The sequence below is a fragment of the Capra hircus genome, chromosome 27 (genome assembly GCF_001704415.2).
Source record: "Capra hircus breed San Clemente chromosome 27, ASM170441v1, whole genome shotgun sequence".
Classification (NCBI taxonomy): domain Eukaryota; kingdom Metazoa; phylum Chordata; class Mammalia; order Artiodactyla; family Bovidae; genus Capra; species Capra hircus.
The window spans coordinates 5,481,212-5,501,521 of record NC_030834.1 but is presented as its reverse complement, the minus strand read 5'-3'; the positions used below and the strand labels follow the sequence as shown (position 1 = coordinate 5,501,521).

Genomic DNA, 20,310 nt, shown 5'->3' with positions numbered 1-20,310 from the left:
TTAGATTCCAAATATAAGTAAGATTGTACAGTATTTTTGTCTTTCTCTGACTTATTTCACTAAATGCGAATCCTCTTTAAATCTACCCATGTTGGTCCAAATGCCAAGATTTCATTCTTTTTTATGACTGAGTAATATTCCACTGTATGTAAACACCACATTTTCTTTATCCATGCATTCACTGATGGACATTTATGTTGCTTCCTTGTCTTAGCTTTTGTAAACAATGCTGCAGTGAACCTGGGGGTGCATATATCTTTTCAAATTAGTGTTTTCATTTTCCTTATGTAAATACCCAGGAGTGGAGTTGCTGGATCGTATGGTAATTCTATTTTAAATTTTCTCAGGGACTTTCATGTTATTTTAGATAGTGACTACAGCAGTGTACAGAATGTACACCAATGTACACAAGGGTTCCTTTTCTCCACATTCTGCCAATACTCGTTATTTCAATAATAAGCATTCTAACAGGTATGAAGTAGTGTTTCACTGTGGTTTTGATTTGCATTTCCCTGAGATTAGTGGTGTTGAGCACCTTTCATATACCTGTTGGCCATGTGTCATCTTTGGAAAAATGTCTATATCTGCTGCCCAGTTTTTAATGAATCTATTTTTTGCTCTTGAGTTGTGTGAATTCTTTATCTATATTGAATATTAACTCTCTATCAGGTACATGGTTTACAGGTACTTTTTCCCAGTCAGTGGTTTGCCTTTTAAGTTTGATGGTTTTCCTGTGCTGTGTAGAGCTTTCTAGTTTGTTGTGTTCTTACATGTTTGTTTTTGCTTTGGGGGTCAAGTAAAAAAACCATCGCCTAGACTGGTGTCACAGCGTGTACTCCTGGCTTTCTTCCAGGACTTTTATGGTTTCAGGTCTTACATTCAAGTCTTTAATCATCTTGTGTTATTTTTTTGTATGGTGTAAGATAGGGGTCCAGTTTCATTTTTTTGCATGTGGCTGTCCTTTTTTTTTCAACACCACTTATTTGCAATTTTATTTTTGGCTGCGCTGGGTCTTCGTTGCTGTGAGCGGAGGCTCCTGTCGTTGCTGTGTGGCTTCTCCTTGTGGTGGCCTCTCTTGTTGTGGAGCATGGGCTCTGGGGTGCCTTGGGCTTCAGCAGCTGTGGGTCCCGGGCTCTAGAGCGCAGGCTCAGTAGTTGTGGCTAATGGGCTTACTTGTTCTGTGGCATGTGGGATCTTCCCAGATCAGGGATCAAACCCTTGTCTCCTGCGCTGGCAGGCAGATTCCTTACCACTGAGCCACCAGGGAAGTCCCTCAACACCACTTCTTGAAGAGACTGTCCTTTTCCCAGTGTACATTCTTGCCAACTTTGTCGTAAAGTAATTGCCCATATAGGCGTGTGTTTATTTCTGGGGTCTGTTCTGTTCCACTGATTTGTCTTTTTTTTTTTTTAATGCTATTACCACACTGTATTGATTACTATATTACTTTGTAAATAAGTAATACAGTTAGTTTTTGTTTCTTTTTTTGCCTGAGCCATGGGGTATGTGGCAGCTTAGTTCCCCTGTGCTGGGAGTGCAGAGTCATAACCACTGGGCTGCCAGGCAGAAGTAAAAGTTAGTCACTTGGTCAAGTCCAGCTCTTTGCGGCCCCATGGACTACAGCCCACCCGCCTTCTCTGTCCATGGGATTCTCCAGGCAAGAACGCTGGAGTGGGTTGCCATTTCCTTCTCCAGGGGATCTTCCCGACCCAGGGATCGAACCTGGGTCTCCTGCACTGCAGGCAGATGCTTTACCAGCTGAGCCACCGGGGAAGCCCCCAGGAAGTCCCTATAATAGAGTTTTGAATCTGGGTGTGTGGTGCTCCAGCTTTGTCCCTTTTCAAGATTACTTGGGCAGTTCAGTTATGTGGTTCCATATGTATTTTAAGATTCTTTATTCTATTTCTGTGAAAAGTGTTGGAATGTTGATGAGTTACATTGAATCTGCAAGATTGCCTTGGGAAATTGGACATTTTAGCAATATTAATTCTTCTATTCCATGAACATAGAATTTCTTTCCATTTATTTTTGTCTTCAATTTCTTTAATCAGTGTCTTACAGTTTTCAATATTGAGGTCTTTTTCCTCCTTGTTTAAATTTATTCCTCGGGAGGGACTTACCTGGCCCTCCAGCGGTTACGACTCCAGAGTCCCACTGCAGGGGGTGTGGGTTCAGTCCCTGGTTGGGAAACTAAGGTCCTGCACGTGCTGCACAGAGTATGCGTGATATATATGCATACCATATTATCATATGTTATATAGATTATTATAGATTATGTATAACATAGATATATTCCTGGTATTTTAATTTTTGTTGTTGCCATTATAAGTGGGATTGTTTTCTCAATTCCTGACAGTTCACTGTTAGTTTACAGAAACAGAGTGGATTTTTGATTTTGTATCTAACAGCTTTCCTAAATTTGTTAGTTCTAATAATTTTACAGTGGAGTCTTTAGGGTTTTCTCTACATAATATCATTTCCTCTTCAATTAGTGACAATTTTACTTCTTTCTGATTTGGATTCTTTTTAGAGAAAGTATGTTTTATTTTCACTGTGGACATTTCAGCATTTCTTATGATATTAAAGTATCCCTCATCTTCTAACTTCTGTCCTGTCCCTTGGTTTGGGAGGGCATTTCTGGAGACACATTGTGATTTTTGTTTTTATTAATGGTGGGTAGATAGCATGGCCCTCTCCATGGTTATATGGGTGAGGGTTATATGGGTGATAAAATGAATTATCAAAGCCTGGCAGCCTTGAGGGAGAGAAGAGGAGATGCTGTTATTAAGTTGTGATATGGATGCTGAGGGAGTCTGTAGAAGATATAGGAGGCTTGTTGCTAAGCTTTTGCTGGTCCACCTCCTGTTGGCTTGGTGATGGTGAGATTTCTCTGCCTCTAACCGACTCTAGTGTTCTTGCCTGGAGAATCCCAGGGATGGGGGAGCCTGGTGGGCTGCCGTCTGTGGGGTCGCACAGAGTCGGACACGACTGAAGCGGCTTAGCAGCAGCAGCAGTGTGAAGGAGTGGTTCAATTCCTTTTTTTTTGCACCAACTGGCAAACCATCTCCTTTCCCCTCTTTGGCAGCAGTTGTTTCTCCCACAGAAAAACAAACTATGAGTGACTGCCCCAAATTGCTGTGTATCAGGTGACCACTCTGTAAATGGAAGAATCTTTCTTTTTACAGAATGATCTTGGTACATACTTTCTGAAATTAAGAGTTTGTTTTATTGAAAATTTTTCCTTGCTAGTACTTGAGAAATATTCTTGATAAAGGTTGTATCTTTGATAATTATTAAATCTATATTGTTTTATTAGAAGTTAGCAATGTTGCAAAAATGCTATAAATATATTAATATTTTAAAATAGATTTTTATATATTTTGACATTTTCATTATAATTTAAAAATTCTGAATGCATTAGTGCATTGTTTAACAAGGCAGTCAGCTTTTGAACTTTAGAAAAAGTCAGTTATGGCATCATCATGTATAAATCACAAATGATTAATCACAAATCAAAATTGTAGATATATGGAGAATGTTTTAACATGGGTTTTCTTTGCACTTTCATTGTCTTTAGCTATATGTGGGAGTGAAAATGTTGCCCTCAGTGCTTAGGTTCCATTATTTACTGCTATACTGCTGCTGCTAAGTCGCTTCAGTTGTGTCCGACTCTGTGCGACCCCATAGACAGGGTCCCACTGTCTCTGGGATTCTCCAGGCAAGAACACTGGAGTGGGTTGCCATTTCCTTCTCCAGTGCATGAAAGTGAAAAGCGAAAGTGAAGTCGCTCAGTTGTGCCCGACTCTTAGCGACCCCATGGACTGCAGCCTACCAGGCTCCTCCGTCCATGGGATTTTCCAGGCAAGAGTACTGGAGTGGGGTGCCATTGCCTTCTCTGATTTACTGCTATAAATAGTTTTATTTGTCCACACAAAGACAATAAAATAAATTGCAGATAAACTTAACTCCTAACATTTCAATTTTATCAAACCCTAAAGAAAATTTATTCAGAATGCTCTCAGTTGTTGATTATTTTCGAGGGCATACTGTTAGTTTTTATTCAATGTGAAATACTTAGTGTAGTTACTATAGTATAAGATATTATAAAACAATACTTTACATAGTACAAATACTGTGAGCATACAGGATAAGAAAAGGTTGAATCATTTTTTAATCTGAAGACCCCTTGTTTTCAGTGTTGAAAATAAGCCTAATTCTCTTAGCCTATAGGTATTGAAGGGGCTTCCCAGGCGGCACAGTGGTAAAGAACCTGCCCGCCAATGCAGGAGATGTAAGAAACACAGGTTTGATCCCTGGGTCTGGAAGATCCCCTGGAGTAGGAAATGGCAACCCACTCGAGTATTCTTGTCTGGAGAATTCCATGGACAGAGGAGCCCGGTGGGCTTCAGTCCGTGGGGTTGCAGAGAGTCGGAAATGACTGAAGTGACTCTGCATGCATAGGTATCGAATATGTATCATTCTCCTTTTCATGTGTGGATTGAGAGTACTTTTTATAAATGTAGGTGTGAGCTTGCTGGACTATTTTTGTTGAAGCTAATTTCTTGATCTTTTTTCTGAATATTATCAGCAACAGTGTTTAAACTGAATTTCTACTCAGAGTGACTTTCTTTTTAAGAGCTTGAGATAGTGGTAATAATTACTGTGGGGAAAGTGATCAATGAACTTTTTTCATTTAATTTCTCTGTTCTCAGGCTAAGGATGTTGTATTTACATCTGTTTGTTCAAGGGATCAGGTCATCCCATTAGAGTGTATAGAGTTGCCCTCTCTTCCCTTCTCCTCAGATTTTGATTTTTAGTGTCTTGGACAATATTCAAGGGGCAACTTTCTAATAATAAACAGGAGCTGCTAGAGACCATTAATCCAGGCTTCTCTCAGAAAAGCTGACAGACCACACAGGGGAGAGCCTCCTGGGTTTACTGCCTGGAGTCAGTGAGCAGTGCAAGCTGCTGTTTGTGGAGGGTAGGAAGGTACAGATAGGTCCGACAGCGGTGTGGACCCCATTGCCGGGACCCCTGGGCTTGCTTGTTCTGGCTTCTCTTACCTTTTTGCCAAGATCCTGGTGAGAAAGTGGGGGCTGCAGAAGCAGTGAGTAGGACAGACAGTGCCTCTAGAAGAAAAGGACACCTTCAGCATTGCTCTCGCTTAACTGTGTCTCCATATACATGGATTAATAAGCTTTGAAGGCTGTAATATATGCTCACTGTACATTAGAAAATGTCTACCAGGAGAGAAAATGAAAAGCTATTCTACTTCTCACTAGTAATTTTTGTGGATATTCTGTTGGGTATATTTCATATTTTCCCTAGACATGTATATATTGTGTACGATTTTTTTCTGATGAAAAAAAATTTTTAAATTTTTTTTTGTACTTTTATTCTCTAAACACTATAGTTTTATAAAAAAGCAATTTGTTTATGGCTGTGCAGGATTTTCTCTAGTTGCTACGAGCAGGGCTACTCTCTAGCTATGGTGTGCGAGCTTCTGATTGTGATAGCTTCTGTGGTTGCAGAGCACACCCTCTAGGGCATAAGGGCTCAGGAGTTGTGGCTCGCAGGCTTAGCTGTATTCCATGGCCTGAGGGAGCTTCCCAGACCAGGGATCAAACCCATGTCTCATGCACTGGCAGGCGAATTCTTTACCACTGAGCCATCAGGGGTGCCCTAAACAGTATAGTTTTAATAAGCTACTGACTTAAAAATACTTGATCATGTACAATTTCATATAAAAGTTATAGTAAGAGAAATTTATAATTAACATACTTATTTTTTGGTATAAGCAATTAAGTATTTACTCAATGAAATAGTCAGGTTTAAAGGTTTGCATGAAGTTTTGAAATTATTTAAAATCTTCATTGTGAATTGATTTGAAATATCTACAAGCCATCTGTTTTATTGTGATATTCTATAGATGTGTATTTCTTAATGCTTTTCACTACTTTAGATAGAATGATACCTTTTTTCCTTTCCTCAACATCTGTTGTATGATATTTAGGAAGAAATATTTTGGCATAAAATGCTTTAAGTATATCATCACACTTATTTTTTAATATTTATGTATTATTCCTCTGGAAAATTGCAAATAATAATCTGACAAAGGTGACTGCTTTTTGCATAGTCTCTGACTTTTGAGAGTTTATTCTAGCAAAAATGACAACTTTTTGAAATTGATAGGGATCTGGTAGGTGCAAACCAAACATTCCCTATTCTCATGCACCCACTCGGGTGGACGAGTGAGGTAGGTTTCACCCTGTTTTCCATACCTGTGTGCCGCTTTGCGTGTCTGTGTACATGCTAAGTTGCTTCAGTCAGGTCTGACTCTTTGTGATCCTCTGGGCTGTATCTCAGTGTTATCAGGGCCAAATGCAGAGCCCAGATTAGGTAACCCTGGGCCTTTGTGAGAGTCTAATCTTACAAATGTTTTCTTTGTGGTGGGATTTGTTTTGGAAGAGTAGCCTGAAATAGGAAAGCCTTACTTGCATGGTTATTATAAGTTCCATATAACTTTATGCCAAAATTGCAAACAGTTCTAAGTTAATGGTAAGAGGTTACTGTTATCCACCTTTGAATGCATGGTATTTATTATTCTTAAGCACTTAAAGAATGTGATCTTAGTAATTATGATATTCTAACTATTCTGAGGATCCATTAATATAATCAGTTATGTTTTTATTGTTAAATTAATTGCTATGAATTATCTAAAAATGCGAGGAAATCTCATTGAGATTTGGAGATTGACATTTTAAAAATATAGTTCATTTTTCTGGCCCGCTAGTTCATCATCCAACTAACTTGACATAAACAGAATATGAAGACTATGAAATAATTATTTTCTTATGTCCAAAGCTATTTTTAATTGACTCTGAGCAGTGTTAATGGGTAACCATATAAATCAAAGAATATGTAAGAAAATCTCTTTAATTTTATGTAAAATTTATGGCAATCAAAGATTATAATTGATGCTTGGATTTCCATAGGTTTTGTTTGTTAAAAGCTTGCAAAGGTTAGGTCTACTCAGAGGTCATGTATTTTGATTTTTAAATGTACATTTGCCGTGCTTTTAAAAATAATAACTTTAAAGATGATGGTATGGATATGTTTAAGTCTCAAATTGAAGTGGTGTGTTGCTTGCTTGTTGAAATGCACAGAATCTCTCCATCTCCCGTTGTTTGTTTTCTGTTTCATTTCTACTAAAATTCAAAGACCTATGAAAACTCATTGTGTCTTGAGTTACTTTGGGACTCAAAAAGATAGGCCATCATAATAACTCTCTCTTAGTGAGATATCTAATTTGTCAGCATTAGGGAGTTCTAGAAGTAGAAAGATGTTTTCCTTGCTGGTATTAAAAAAAAAAAGGGAAATCTGCAGCCTGCAGAAATTTTTTTTTTTAATCCCTATCTGCTGTAAGTGTTAGAATTACAACTTCTACCTCCATGGAATTGGCAAAGAAGAGAATTACATACATAGGCTACTATTTCTGGCCCCCCTTTACTGTAGTCTTCAGTGGCTTAATGGGGGGGGAACTTGTATCTGTGAGCTTTTGGGACCCCTGCTGTCAGCCAGCTTCAGTCCTTGCCAGCCTATAACCTGATAAGAATGGACATTCCTTGGAAAGTTTTTAAAAACTAATTACTGAGCTGACTTTGGGCAGTGCTGGGTCATCGCAGCAGCGTGGAGGGCCTGTGCTGCTCTCTAGCTGCAGCGGGTGGCTCCGCACCGCACGGGCTTCTCTTCTGCAGCACTGGGATTAGCTGCTCTGCGGGATGTGGGATCTTCTGGACCAGGGATCGAACCCGTGTCCCCTGCATTGGCAAGTGAATTCTTAACCTGGGACTACCCGGGAAGTCCTTCCCAGGGAAAGTTTTGAGGACTGCAACATTAATCTGGTATCTTATAGAATTGGGAAATATTTATTTCTTGATTGAACAGTTGTTGGCTGTTCTAGCAGCTCTGGTGTCTATGTAGACCTACTTTCTGGGTTCGGTCAAAACTGCAGTTTCACACTATATTACAAAATAACTAAACTGTCAGTGAATAGACCTGTGTTCTTTCTGTTGTTTAGTTGCTAAGTCATGTCCAACTCTTGGCGACCCCATGGACTGCAGCGTGCCAGGCTTCCCTGTCCTTCACTGTCTCCCAGAGCTTGCTCAAACTCACGTCCATTGAGTCAGTGATTCTATCCAACCATCTCATTCTTTGTCGTCCCCTTCTCCTCCGGCCCTCAATCTTTCCCAGCATCAGCGTCTTTTCCAGTGAGTCGACTCTTTGCATCAGATGGCTAAGTATTAGGGCATCACCATCAGTCCTTCTAATGAATATTCAGGGTTGATTTTTTTAAAATAACTTAATAAAAATGAGCCTGAAGGATAGGTTTTCTCTTTAACAACAAAATAATGTCATGTGTCCATATACATTTTATTTACCCTTTGGTAGGTTATTTAAATTTGATTTTTTGGTTAATTTTAGACTCTTTTTGATCAGAACAATGCTACAAAAAAGGAAGAGTCAGAAACTGCAAACAAAAATGATTCTTCAAAGAAGTTGTCTGTCGAGAGAGTGTATCAGAAAAAGACACAACTCGAACATATTCTCCTTCGTCCTGATACGTACATTGGGTCAGTGGAGCCATTGACACAGGTAGTTATTAAATTTTACTGAAATTAGATGTATATCTGTATCTACTGAATACCACTTTTGTGATTATATGGCTTGTGAATACATAATTTCATGTCTCTGGTAATAACACAAAGCAGGGAGAGCGATCTGAGAAGCAGAAATGTCTCCATTTCCTTCTAGAGGGTATAAAACTAGAGGTAAAAACAGAAGTGTAGAGTGTGGGGATGTGTATAGTAAAGTGGTGCTGTATGAACTTCTTAAAAGTTCTTAAGTTCTGGCTGTGGTTTATTTTAAATTATAGAATTTGTATGTACACATTGACTATTGTTTAATACTTACTTGGCTTACAGTTAATATCTTATTTGATTCTAGCAATTTTGGAAAGCAGGCACTGTTTTCTCCATTCTATAAGACACTGAAGTTTAAATAGATTTCTGTCTTTTTTATTTAAGTGACTTGCTCAGATCCCTCAACTAGTGAGAGCTGGGATTCATAGCTAGGTATCTTTGACTCTAACATCATGCTGCATTCATGTTGTTTTACTCCATGCTGCTTATTTATTAGAAAATATAAAACGGGAAGCAAAAGTATAAAGTAAATATGATTTGGTTTTTTACCTGTTTTATTGGCCAAAAAGTTCGTTTAGGTTTCATAACACCTTGGGGAAAAACCTGAATGAACTTTCTGGCTAGTTCCATATTTAAATACTTATTAATAATTTTTGGTGCCTTACATTAAAGCTGACTTTATGAGTAAGAAGACAGACTTGATATAAAACAAACGATTTCTCAATTTATAGGCTATTTAAATTGAATATGGATTCAGTAAGGTTGCTTGTGACTGAAGTAATATGTTTTTCTACTTTGAAGACCTAAGTATTTACAGTGTAAATGACAAATACAGGTTTATGTTTTGTAAAATTTTACTCCATAAATTCTTTTGAATGTCTTTCTCAATGCAGCTCATGTGGGTATATGATGAAGATGTAGGAATGAATTGCAGAGAGGTTACCTTTGTGCCAGGGTTATATAAGATCTTTGATGAAATTTTGGGTGAGTATTTGTTTAAGATTTAATGAATTTGTTTCTATTGATATCATTTATAATGTTCCTATGTATGTAAAGCCAAACTTATAAATTTTAGAGGCATATCTCAGGTTTTTATGTTGAGTATAAATATTCTTCAGAAAATCTGTTACCTGCTGTAATATGTTCATATTTCTGGACATTATGTCTTTGTGTTTGGTCTGTTCATCTGTGAAATGCGTGTATTGTACTTGGTCAGTAACCCCAAGGTTAGTGTGTGGTCCTGTCTGTGCAGTTGTCTTGGGGTTGAATGCATCCCAGTCACCAGGGAGGGGATGTTAAAGATAGATTCCAGGGCCTGATCTTTGCAGATTCAGTTAGTTTTGGGTGAGACACATAAAATCGTGTTTCTAAACAGCACATTAGGTATTTATTTCTGTTGGGCAACCAGGTTTAACAACCCTTGTTCCAAATACCTCTGTGCTTTCCAAATCACACAGTTAATTCAGTCACAATGAAATGTTGATGTGAAATTGACTCCTGGGGAGTACTCAGACTTTGGGAATGTTTTTAGCCTCACAGATGCATCAGTGCCACTGGGTTTCCTGCCAGGGTTGTGTGGGTCTCTCGAAGCTGCTTTTCATCTTCGGGAAAAAGACAGGAGAGTAAAACTGGTTACTTAGTTTTGTAAGTTTTGTACTTTTGCTCATCTCACAACTATCTGCCAGTTTTACTTTTAGGTTATACAGTGTTTATCAGGAACATATTCCTTCTGTGATTGAAGTTCAGTTTTACAGCTAGCTTGTGTTCAAATTTTACTGAAGCCATGATTAATGTATGCAAATATTATCAGTTATAGTTCATAGCATTTAGTATTTTGATTTCTGTGGATGCTAAAGAGTGCCTTTCTAATTCAAAAACAACTGGTTTCAGCTCATTCTATCTATAAAATCAGTAGTTTATTGAAGGAGATCAAGAGAAAGTAGTTATTTGTTACCAAGATAAAATATAATTAAACCCGATTTTTAACTTTTAGGCCTGGATAGGGGATTGTAAACTGCAAATGTTTGTTTTTATATATCACAAAATCGTTCCCCCACCTACCCCACACCTTGTTTTGTAGAAGACATAATAGTAATTTAGTGTGACATAAAAAAATTTAAGAATATTATTTGGAAAATAAGGTTTTGTAATAGAAGTTACCAGTAGTTATTTTCTTTAACTATTACCATATGTAAATATTTATATTCAGTAGTGATGCACTTGCAACCATATGTTTATTTATGTCATGTGTGTCTGTTTATTATGACTTTTTATATATTACTTACCAAAATATTTATTTTTGTAGTTAATGCAGCTGATAATAAACAGAGGGATAAGAACATGACCTGTATTAAAGTTTCTATTGATCCGTAAGTATATTTCAAGTTTAATTTTTTATGCTAAGCTGTTTTATTCAGATAGTCCCAGTTTACGAACATGTCTCAAATGAATAATTCATATAGTTAGTTTCCTATTGCTCGAGACCCTGTTATTCTTACCTCTTTTAGCCAGAATGCTGTCCTCTTAGATTCCTCTGTTGTTCAGAGTCTTTTTCTCCAAAGTACTTTCTGATGGGAGCTCTCGGAGACCATTTTTCTCCTTCTCTGGTGCTATGGATGCTGTTTCAGCTGCTAGAATAATCACTGGGTATTTTTTCCTTTTGCTTTGGTACTCAAGGTCAAGTGCACTATCGTTAGTACTATTCCAGTTACATTATGGATTAAATGTATTCTTTCACAACCAACATTTAGGCTTTTCCATTATTTATAACATCATTTGTAAATTGGGAACTGCTGGTAGTATAGAATATGTACTGGGTATTCAGCTAATCACTATGGTGACTTTTTTCTTTTTGGAGGACTGAGGGACGTGTGAAAATAATAAAGTTCTAAGTTCAAAATACAGTTTTTATGTTTATGCTAGTTTCACCAGTATGCCTTTTGTAAGATATTATATTTATCCCTTGTAATTTCATTAGTAGGTTAGCATGATTTTAAGATTTTTTTCCTTAATATGAAAGTTTAATAATTCAGTTACAACTTTATTGTCAATAATCTAATTTCAGAGGGCATGGTTAAGATAAATGATATAATAAAAATATAATTTATATTTGGTTATACAATGAAGTTGACTATATCTTATATGAAAATATTACTACATAACTATACTATTAAAGTTCTTGATTTTCTTTTTCTTCCTTTCTTATTTTTTACTTTCATCATTTCTATAATGAATACACTATACTGAGAATTTATATGGTAAGATGCATACTTAAAAGTAAGTGGTATGGTATGATGGACACTTAAAATTTACAACTTATGCAGACATTTAAGATAGTTTTAAGGAAGTTTTAGCTGTCAAGATTTCTTTTCTTCCATAGTTAGGAAATTGTCAGTTAAAAATGATTATATTTTAGGAGGGTAGTATGGAGTAATAGATGTTTAATGTTTAATATCTTCATGCTTTTTTAAAAATCAGAACTGACTGAAAACTAAGGAAGTCCTTTTTAAAAATACATTCTTGATGAACATGGTTACAGTTATTTGATTCTTTTATCTTAATTGTTTTGGCCACATTGATCCAGCAATGTGCAGTTAAAAAACAGCTTAGACAGAATCCCATTATAGCGAAGTGATTAAGAAGTGAGCTATAAAATAGTTATGTAGACCAAATAGTGGCTCATAGTGACAAGCTTTACTTTATTCCAGATTCTGGATAAAGTAATTCTGGGTAACTAGTGCTCTTTCTCTTTTGCATTCTTTTATGTAGCAGATTTTATTTTTCTTTGTGCATGTGTGTTCATGAACTCTTTGTGTAAAAGAAAGGTTACATTTTAATAGTGAATGGGTCAAATGTAGAGTATACCCCGTCTAGGTTAGCTCTTACTATTCCTCTTTCAATAGTACTCTGTGACGTGGAGATAAAGTTTAAGTACAAAGCCATAGTTGTAAAAGACACAGGAATAGGTCAGCAAGGGATGCTGTACAGGATTTGGACTGCAGTTCTAAGAAGCTAGAGAATTTGAAGCAACTTCTCACAGGGGAGTTTAAAACCCATTAAATAGTATAGTGTGATGGTTAGTATTGAAACAGCTTACTTGATGGCATCAATTTGATTAAAAACTAACACATGTGAAAAGCACAGTAACCAGAGTTCTAATTATTTCTCTAGCTTAGGTATTCTTATTTATTTAGGGTTGAAATTCTTAAAGCTGTAGCTTTCCAAAAAATGTACACTCATAGAGAATATACAGTATGTATACATTTTAAAAATTGCTTTCTATATACTATTTTGTACCTTTCTATTTTACATACTGAGGACAGCCTTCCTTATTAACTTACATAAATCTACTTAATTCTTTTAACTATCCTTAAGTATTATGTCAGTATATCATAATTAACCTCTTTCCAGTTGATGAATATTGGATATTCAGCTTGTTTCCCAAGTTTCTTTTTAGCTTTAATTATTCTGGAATTTTATTTGTAGCTTATTCAAGCACATCATTCTTTTAATACTTCTGTGAAGATTATTGATGGAGCGAAAAATGCAGTTATATAATTCTGAATCATTGTTTAGAGATTATAGAAATAAGTTCCAGACCTCAGAAGTTAAATAAACTGAAATTTTTTAATAGAGAGGTGACTTTGATAGAAAGTTTTAGTTTCATACTCATATAGGCTTATAGAATGTATGAGGTATCGTCTTATTTTTTTGAAACTGTGAAGATAATGAATTTACAAAGTGCCTTATTTTAATTATAGTACTATATATACTAAGGATGAAAAGATTTTAAGGATTTTTTTCATGAGTATATTGACTTTAGTGTCATTCTGAGATGTTTAAGATCTATAATTTTCCATCCATTATCTTTCTTTGTTTCCTTCAGAATTGTTCTCTATTAGTTTTAAACTCCATGAAGTGTCTTGTGTAAAAAAAAAAATTAATAAGTTACAGGTTTTAAACTCAAGCTAGGAACTATTTCGATATTTAAAAAAATAATGCAATACAGGGCCCTTGTTTTCAAGACTTCACTCTTGACCTTAGGATATGGGACATGCAAGGTAAAGTACAGTAGCTCATTTGAACTGTTACATATTTAAATATTTAGCTGTATATTCTGTAAAGAGTGTATACCCACACATTAGATAACCTAATTATGTCCTGAGGTCCCTAGTAAATAATTTAGATTTTTTTATTGGCCAGTTTCAATATAAGGAATGTTGGAAAACATTTTAGCCTGGGAGGACAGAAGTCGTAAATTGATTATTGAAGTTAAAGTAAAATTTGGCTAGACAGAGAAGAAAAGGATTTTATAGGCAAAGGAAAGACGATGAAGAAATGAAAGAATTGAGACTGAGTAAAACTGTAATAAAGTAATAAAACTGTATTGAAGGAAAACTGACTTGAAGGAAAATATGATGCATGTTGGAGAACAGTAGTTCAGTTTGACTGCAAGTAGGGATATGCATAAGGGCCTTAAACATGCAATAGAGGACTGCTAAGCTTGATTTCATAGAAAACATGGAGCTACTGCTGTGTCCTGGTGCAAAAAATAGTGTTATGAAAGCTGTGGTAAGTCCATCATTGTTATGAAGAATGTATTTAAAGGGAGTGGCTAGTTCTGTTCTTAGCTGTGTTGCAGTAATCAGTATTTAAGGTGATAACTAATTTAGACTCATACAATGGCATTTGGAATGAAGGAAGATTGGATAGTGATGAAACAAATCTAATAGGACAAACTAAGTTTAAAACATTAAACTCATCTCTTAATGATCAGGAGATATGAATAAAAATAACAAAATCTGAGTCCACATGATTCGGAGAGTTGAACCCATATTGTTAAAAGTGAGGGAAAGAAAAGTTGAGTCTCTGTGATTCAGAGAGTTGAACCTGTATTGTGAAAAGTGAGGGAAAGAAGAGTTGGTTTGCTGATTTTGGGAAAGAAAATGATGTGCTTTTTAGTCTAACAGTGATTGCTACAGTATAAGGACCCTCTAACATTTAGATGGAGAGTGGGACATATTCTAGGCTGCTTTCCTTTGCTGTCTGCACTCCTCAGCAGTCTGGTGGGAGGTGAAAGTGGCTGTGGCTGCTAGCCCCGTAGAGCCTGTGGTCACAGGGGGTCGACTGGCGGGAAGAAGCATAAAGGTCATGGCTCCTATGTATGAAGAGAAAGTGGAATTGATAGCTGGCTTCTTATACAAGCTTCTCTGCTTTTACTGTTGAGAAGAGTTTTGTTTTCTTGGGAGACTTTTGCAGTATCACCTGCAGAACTTATTGACCCTAGTTAGACTTACGACTCAGGGATGGTAACGTGTGTCCTCAGCAAGGGTTTTCTTGAAAGATGAGTGAGTGTCTTCCAATTGGTAATGGCTGGCCTTTTGCTTGTAATCATTCATGTTTATTCTGGGTCACTTTAATTTGATGGAAATTAATTGATTTATCTTTAAACTATTTTAAGCTCCAAACTCTGCTTGTTTATTTACAGTGAATCTAACATTATAAGCATTTGGAATAATGGGAAAGGCATTCCAGTAGTAGAACACAAAGTAGAGAAAGTTTATGTTCCTGCATTAATTTTTGGACAGCTTTTAACATCCAGTAACTATGACGATGATGAGAAAAAAGTAACAGGTAAAGTCTGAATGGCTGATCGGAATTTTTATTGAAAAATACTGCTCTCTTAACGTAGAAGTCTGTTACTATTTCTATATGATATTACAGAAAAGGGAGCTTTTCTAGTTTTGTTGTGAGAAAATCCTTTTTAGAATTAATATCTATAAAAACTATCATGTATTACTGTTGTCTTGATTATAGACGCTTACCTGGTAGTACATTGACTTCTGCTAGAACTCCTGGAACTCTGTCTAACCTGGCTGATAGTTTGGGTTTTGAATTAGAGTACTGATGAGAGTAAGATGCATATGATTCCTGTATGTGTGAATTTGTTTTTACATAAGCACCGTGTCATCAATCAAATTACTTTTGAACCGTTTTCTTTGAGTCAAGATTGAAAGTCTAGACTCTATAGAGTTGAAAGTGCTTTGATCATAGCCAGTTGTTTTGCAACTTACTTAAATTTCCCCGAAGATGATTTTTTTCCAAAACCAAAGTTCTAGAAAGTTCATAGATTAGAGTTTTGTAATAGAAGTGACTGTGATAGAAAGCTCAGATTCACACTCACGTAGACTTACTGGATTGTTTGAAGATACAGTGCTTAATTTTTTTTAAATTGTTATGAAGATAATCTACAAAATGTGTATTTTTATTATATTACTGTATGTGCTAATCTTAATTGTATGTTTCTTTAAATGAAAAATCTAAATATGCTTTGAAATATTCAATCAGTGATTAAAAAGTGGAAACTGTTTTGCAACAGACGTGCCCTATGGTACGTGAGTTAACAAAGTCCCTTTAAAATTGTTTTCATTAAACCTTTCACATTTAATTGTTCTTACAGGTGGTCGCAATGGTTATGGTGCAAAACTTTGTAATATTTTCAGTACAAAGTTTACAGTAGAAACTGCTTGCAAAGAATACAAACATAGTTTTAAGCAGGTATGATAGAAGTGTGACCAATTCTTTCTTAAGAATAATCATGTTTGTTGCTTTGCCAAGGTAATACCTGTATAATACCTTAGATACCTATATAAATTATTATTTTAAGTTAAGCAAGTCATCAGAGTAAAAAGGCTACAGAATGCTTGGGAGATTTTACGTAAATCCATTTTCCTCCCATTCCTTTAAGACAAAATGCTTTATTTGACAGACTTCTTTTTAACGTGTTTAACCAATAGGGAAAATGTCTTGAACCTTACAGTCTAATTGAAATGCACCCACTTAGCATGTTTGAAAATTTCCTTGTTGATTAATCATTATATTTCAAATTTTTATATTTCACTTTTGTAGACCTTTGAAAATTTTACATAAGCTAAAATAATTTTGTGAGAAAAGCATTGTACCTTTTTATTTTTGTATAATTCTGTGTATGGTCATTTGCAGATTTTGAAAGATTTAATTAACAATATATAAAGCTGTTCAGTTGATTTTGCTTATTTTCAGCATGAGGTTGTTATAATAGTTTTATCTAAAATTTCTTCATTTATAGTATAGTTTTAAGGATTGGTTTGTTGTGAAAGTTGGAAAATTATTCTAGTTGTGGTAAATGAATGTATTTCATTAGCTGAGTCTTTATGTATTATCTAATATAGAAGCACAATAGAAATATTTAAATATTTTTTCTTTTAAAAGACATGGATGAATAATATGATGAAGACTTCTGAAGCCAAAATTAAACATTTTGATGGTGAAGATTACACATGTATAACATTCCAACCAGATCTGTCCAAATTTAAGATGGAGAAACTTGACAGGGATATCGTAGCTCTCATGACCAGAAGAGCTTATGATTTGGCTGGCTCCTGCAAGGGGGTCAAGGTCATGTTCAATGGGAAGAAATTGCCCGTAAGTGTCTTCCAAAATAACTCGTGCTTTGTTAATTTGTAGACAGCCTATAGTTAGATCTTCCTTTTTAAATTGTTAGTCTCTTTTAACAAGCGTGTTTAGAGATGATTGACATTTAAAGTAATTATTGATACATTTGGATTAAAGCTTACCATCTTGTTATATGTTGATTTATTGTATTTGTTCTTGGTTGCTTATGTCCTTGTATCCTGCCTTCTTTGGTTTTAATTCAGCATTTTTAAAAAATGATTTCATTTTATCTTCTCTATTTACTTATCATGTGTGTGCGCATGTTCTCCGTTGCTCACGTATCTGACTCTTTGAGGCCCCGTGGACTGTAGCCTGCCAGGCTCCTCTGTCCATGGGATTTCTCAGGCAAGAATACTGGAGTGGCTTGCCATTTCCTTCTCTAGGGGGTCTTCCCAACCAGGGATTGAATCCATGTCTCCTGCATTGATTGGCAGGCAAATTTTTACCACTGTGCCCCCTAAGAATCCTCTTTACTTATTATTCTTATTTTTAAAACTTCTTTAGTGATTGTCTTAGGGTTTATAATACTCGTTTGTAAATAATTTGAGTCCACCTTGATTTGTCACTTGGTGTGTAGAGCGAAAACTTTATGACAGTGTATCCCCAGGTCCTCCTCTCTGTCCCTGTGCCCTCTTCATCATACATTTCGCTTTGGCATATTCTCTAAACAACAGAAGAAGAGAGAGAATGAGGAGGAAGAAATATTTGAAAAAGTTATGGCAGAAATATTTCCATAGTCAAGTTCATTGATTTTTTTTTTTTAAACTGCGTCAAGTTTCTGACTTGATGATGTCGCTACTGCTTTAAGCAGTCAGTTATACTTTAGAGCAATAAAAAAAATAGTTTACCTTCTTTTATTCCATTTCCACTGCTCTTAATTTCTTGTTGTAGGCCTAAGTTTCTGATCTATTTCATATTCCTTCTGGCTGGAGATTTTTCTTTAACATTTATTTCCTGTGGATACCTTTGCTGATAATAGTTTCCCTCAGTTTATGATTGTCTAAGAGAATTTTTTCCTTCACTTGAAAGGATGCAGAGTTTCACTGAGTATAGAATCACAGTCAACAGCTGTTTTTTTTTAGCACTTAAAAATGCCACTCTGTTGTCTTCTTGCTTGCATGGTGTCCGCTGTGACCCCTATCCTTCCTCTGTTGGTAAGGTTTCTTTTTCCTCCCCCTGCCTTGAAGATTTTCTATTTGTCTTTCGAGTATGATATACTCAGTTGTATATATAGGTTTTGTTGTTGTTGTTTTGGGGTTTTTTTTTTTTTTTTGGTACTTAATTCTGTTTGGCGTCTCCTGAGCTTATTGGATCTGTTGTTTGGTGTCTGTCACTAATTTTGGGAAAATTTTGGCTGTTATTTCTGAATGTGCTGCTCTTCCTTCTCCTTCTGGGAGTCTAATTATGCATGAATTGTAGGACCCATGCTCCTGGATGCTTTACTCCGCTTTACTCACTCTGTTTTCTCTTTGAGTTTCAGTTTGTTTGATTTCTATTGCTATATTTTCAAGTTCATTGACTTTTTCCTCTACTGTGTCAAGTTTACTTCTGAGCCTGCCAAAGGCATTCTTTGTGTCTTCTGCTTTTCTTAATTTCTAGCATTTGCATTTGATTCATTCTTAAAGGTTCTCTCTGCTGAAGTTGCATATTAGACAATATATATTAGACAATATGCAACTTCCACAAGAGCCTTTAACCTGTTAGGCATTGTTGTTGTTCAGCTGCTAAGTTGTGTCTGACTCTTCGTGAGTCTATGCGCTGCAGCATGCCAGGCTTCCCTGCCCTTCACTCTCTCCCGCACTTTGCTCAGACTTGTGTCCATTGAGTCAGATGCCATCCAGCCATCTCGTCCTCTGTCCCCTTCCTTCTCCTCTTGCCCTTTTAGTCTTTCCCCACATCAGGGTCTTTTCTAATGATTTGGCTCTTTGCATCAGGTAGCCAAAAGCCCTATCTGATAGCTAAAACATCTGCGACATATCTAAGTTCTGATGATTGATTTGTCTTTTCAGACTGTGTTTTCCCCTTGCTTTTTGGGATACCTTTTGAGATTCTGTTGAACACCAGCTATGTCGCATAGCATAGTAAATATGGTGTGAATAGGCTTTAGTAGGAGGATTTATGTTAATCTGTACAGGGAGCGGGCCGTGTTTGCAGGCTGTTGTTGCTGCAGTTACTAGTGGTGAGGTCTGTTGTTGCTGTGGGCACCAGATACTTCAGATTCTATCTTGTCCTTTCTCTATGCTTTCGGGCTTGCCTTGGAGCTGCTGGTCTTCCAGCTGGAAACCGCTGTTACAGTTGGAGGCCTGCTGGCCTGGGTATAGGTTGTGAGAGACCCCCATGTCTGATTAGTCTCAGGCTTTGGACTGCTCAGGGCCTGTGTCTCGGGGTTTAGCCTTCTCAGGAGTGTCTATGCCTCCGCTTGAGGTGGAGACGTTCCCTTTGTCCTCTGTTTTCCTCTGGTTGCATCAGGTCACACCAGTGCTCTCCTCCTGTGCCCTGCAGGATAAGCCTTTTTAAGATGTAAATAAGATGGGCATAGGAGGTGTGGGGCTGGGCAGAAGTACTTTATCCCAGCTCTGGTGGTATTTCACCACTGCTTTCCAACAGTGTCCTTCCCCCTGTGAAGTAAGCCATTCTTTTTTTTTTTTTTTTTTCTGATAAGGGTGAAGGGTCTGGGTTGAATTCCTAGTGGCTGCTGTTCTCCACCTGGCCCCATGAGGGTCACTTTTTCTAAATTCTTTCTGATCTACTCTGTGAGGAAAGACCTGCAAAAGACTAGGAACCCCTTCTGACCACAGACTTCAGGTGCTTCACACACACACACTAGTCCACACTTGTCTATAGAAAGAAATTCATCAGAAGCTCTGGTTCCAGGTTCCTATGGGCTTATAGCACACCAAGCAGCTTCTGCCCAGATAAGCAAACGATTTAGGTTCTGTGTCTCCTTACAAACACCTGTCTCTCTTCAGACTTTGGATGCTCAGCTGTCCTGTGATCTCAAGTTTTTGCAGATGCATAGAAAATTTGTTGTTTAACCAACTTTTCTTATAAAGGAGAAGAAAACTTCTTTGAGCCTTCCCTTCTACATGTCTAAACTGGCTGGCGTTCACCTAGT

The 20,310-nt window shown here is 36.6% G+C and overlaps 1 protein-coding gene and 1 non-coding gene across 4 annotated transcripts in view; one reads left to right on the top strand and one right to left on the bottom strand.

Annotated features, from left to right (window-relative positions):
• TOP2B (topoisomerase (DNA) II beta) overlaps positions 1–20,310 on the top strand; it is a 62,021-nt gene that overhangs the window by 5,485 nt on the left and 36,226 nt on the right. For 2 of the 3 annotated variants that reach the window (XM_018041907.1, XM_018041905.1), the window contains exons 2-7: positions 8,485–8,655; positions 9,596–9,686; positions 11,008–11,071; positions 15,190–15,335; positions 16,162–16,259; positions 16,953–17,165. In XM_018041907.1, coding sequence (XP_017897396.1) covers positions 8,485–8,655; positions 9,596–9,686; positions 11,008–11,071; positions 15,190–15,335; positions 16,162–16,259; positions 16,953–17,165 — 783 coding nt within the window. The remainder of the gene's footprint in view (positions 1–8,484; positions 8,656–9,595; positions 9,687–11,007; positions 11,072–15,189; positions 15,336–16,161; positions 16,260–16,952; positions 17,166–20,310) is intronic. The other variant, XM_018041906.1, reaches the window with a different exon arrangement.
• TRNAC-GCA lies at positions 1,702–1,773 on the bottom strand. Its single transcript has one exon. It is a non-coding gene; the product is annotated as a tRNA-Cys (tRNA).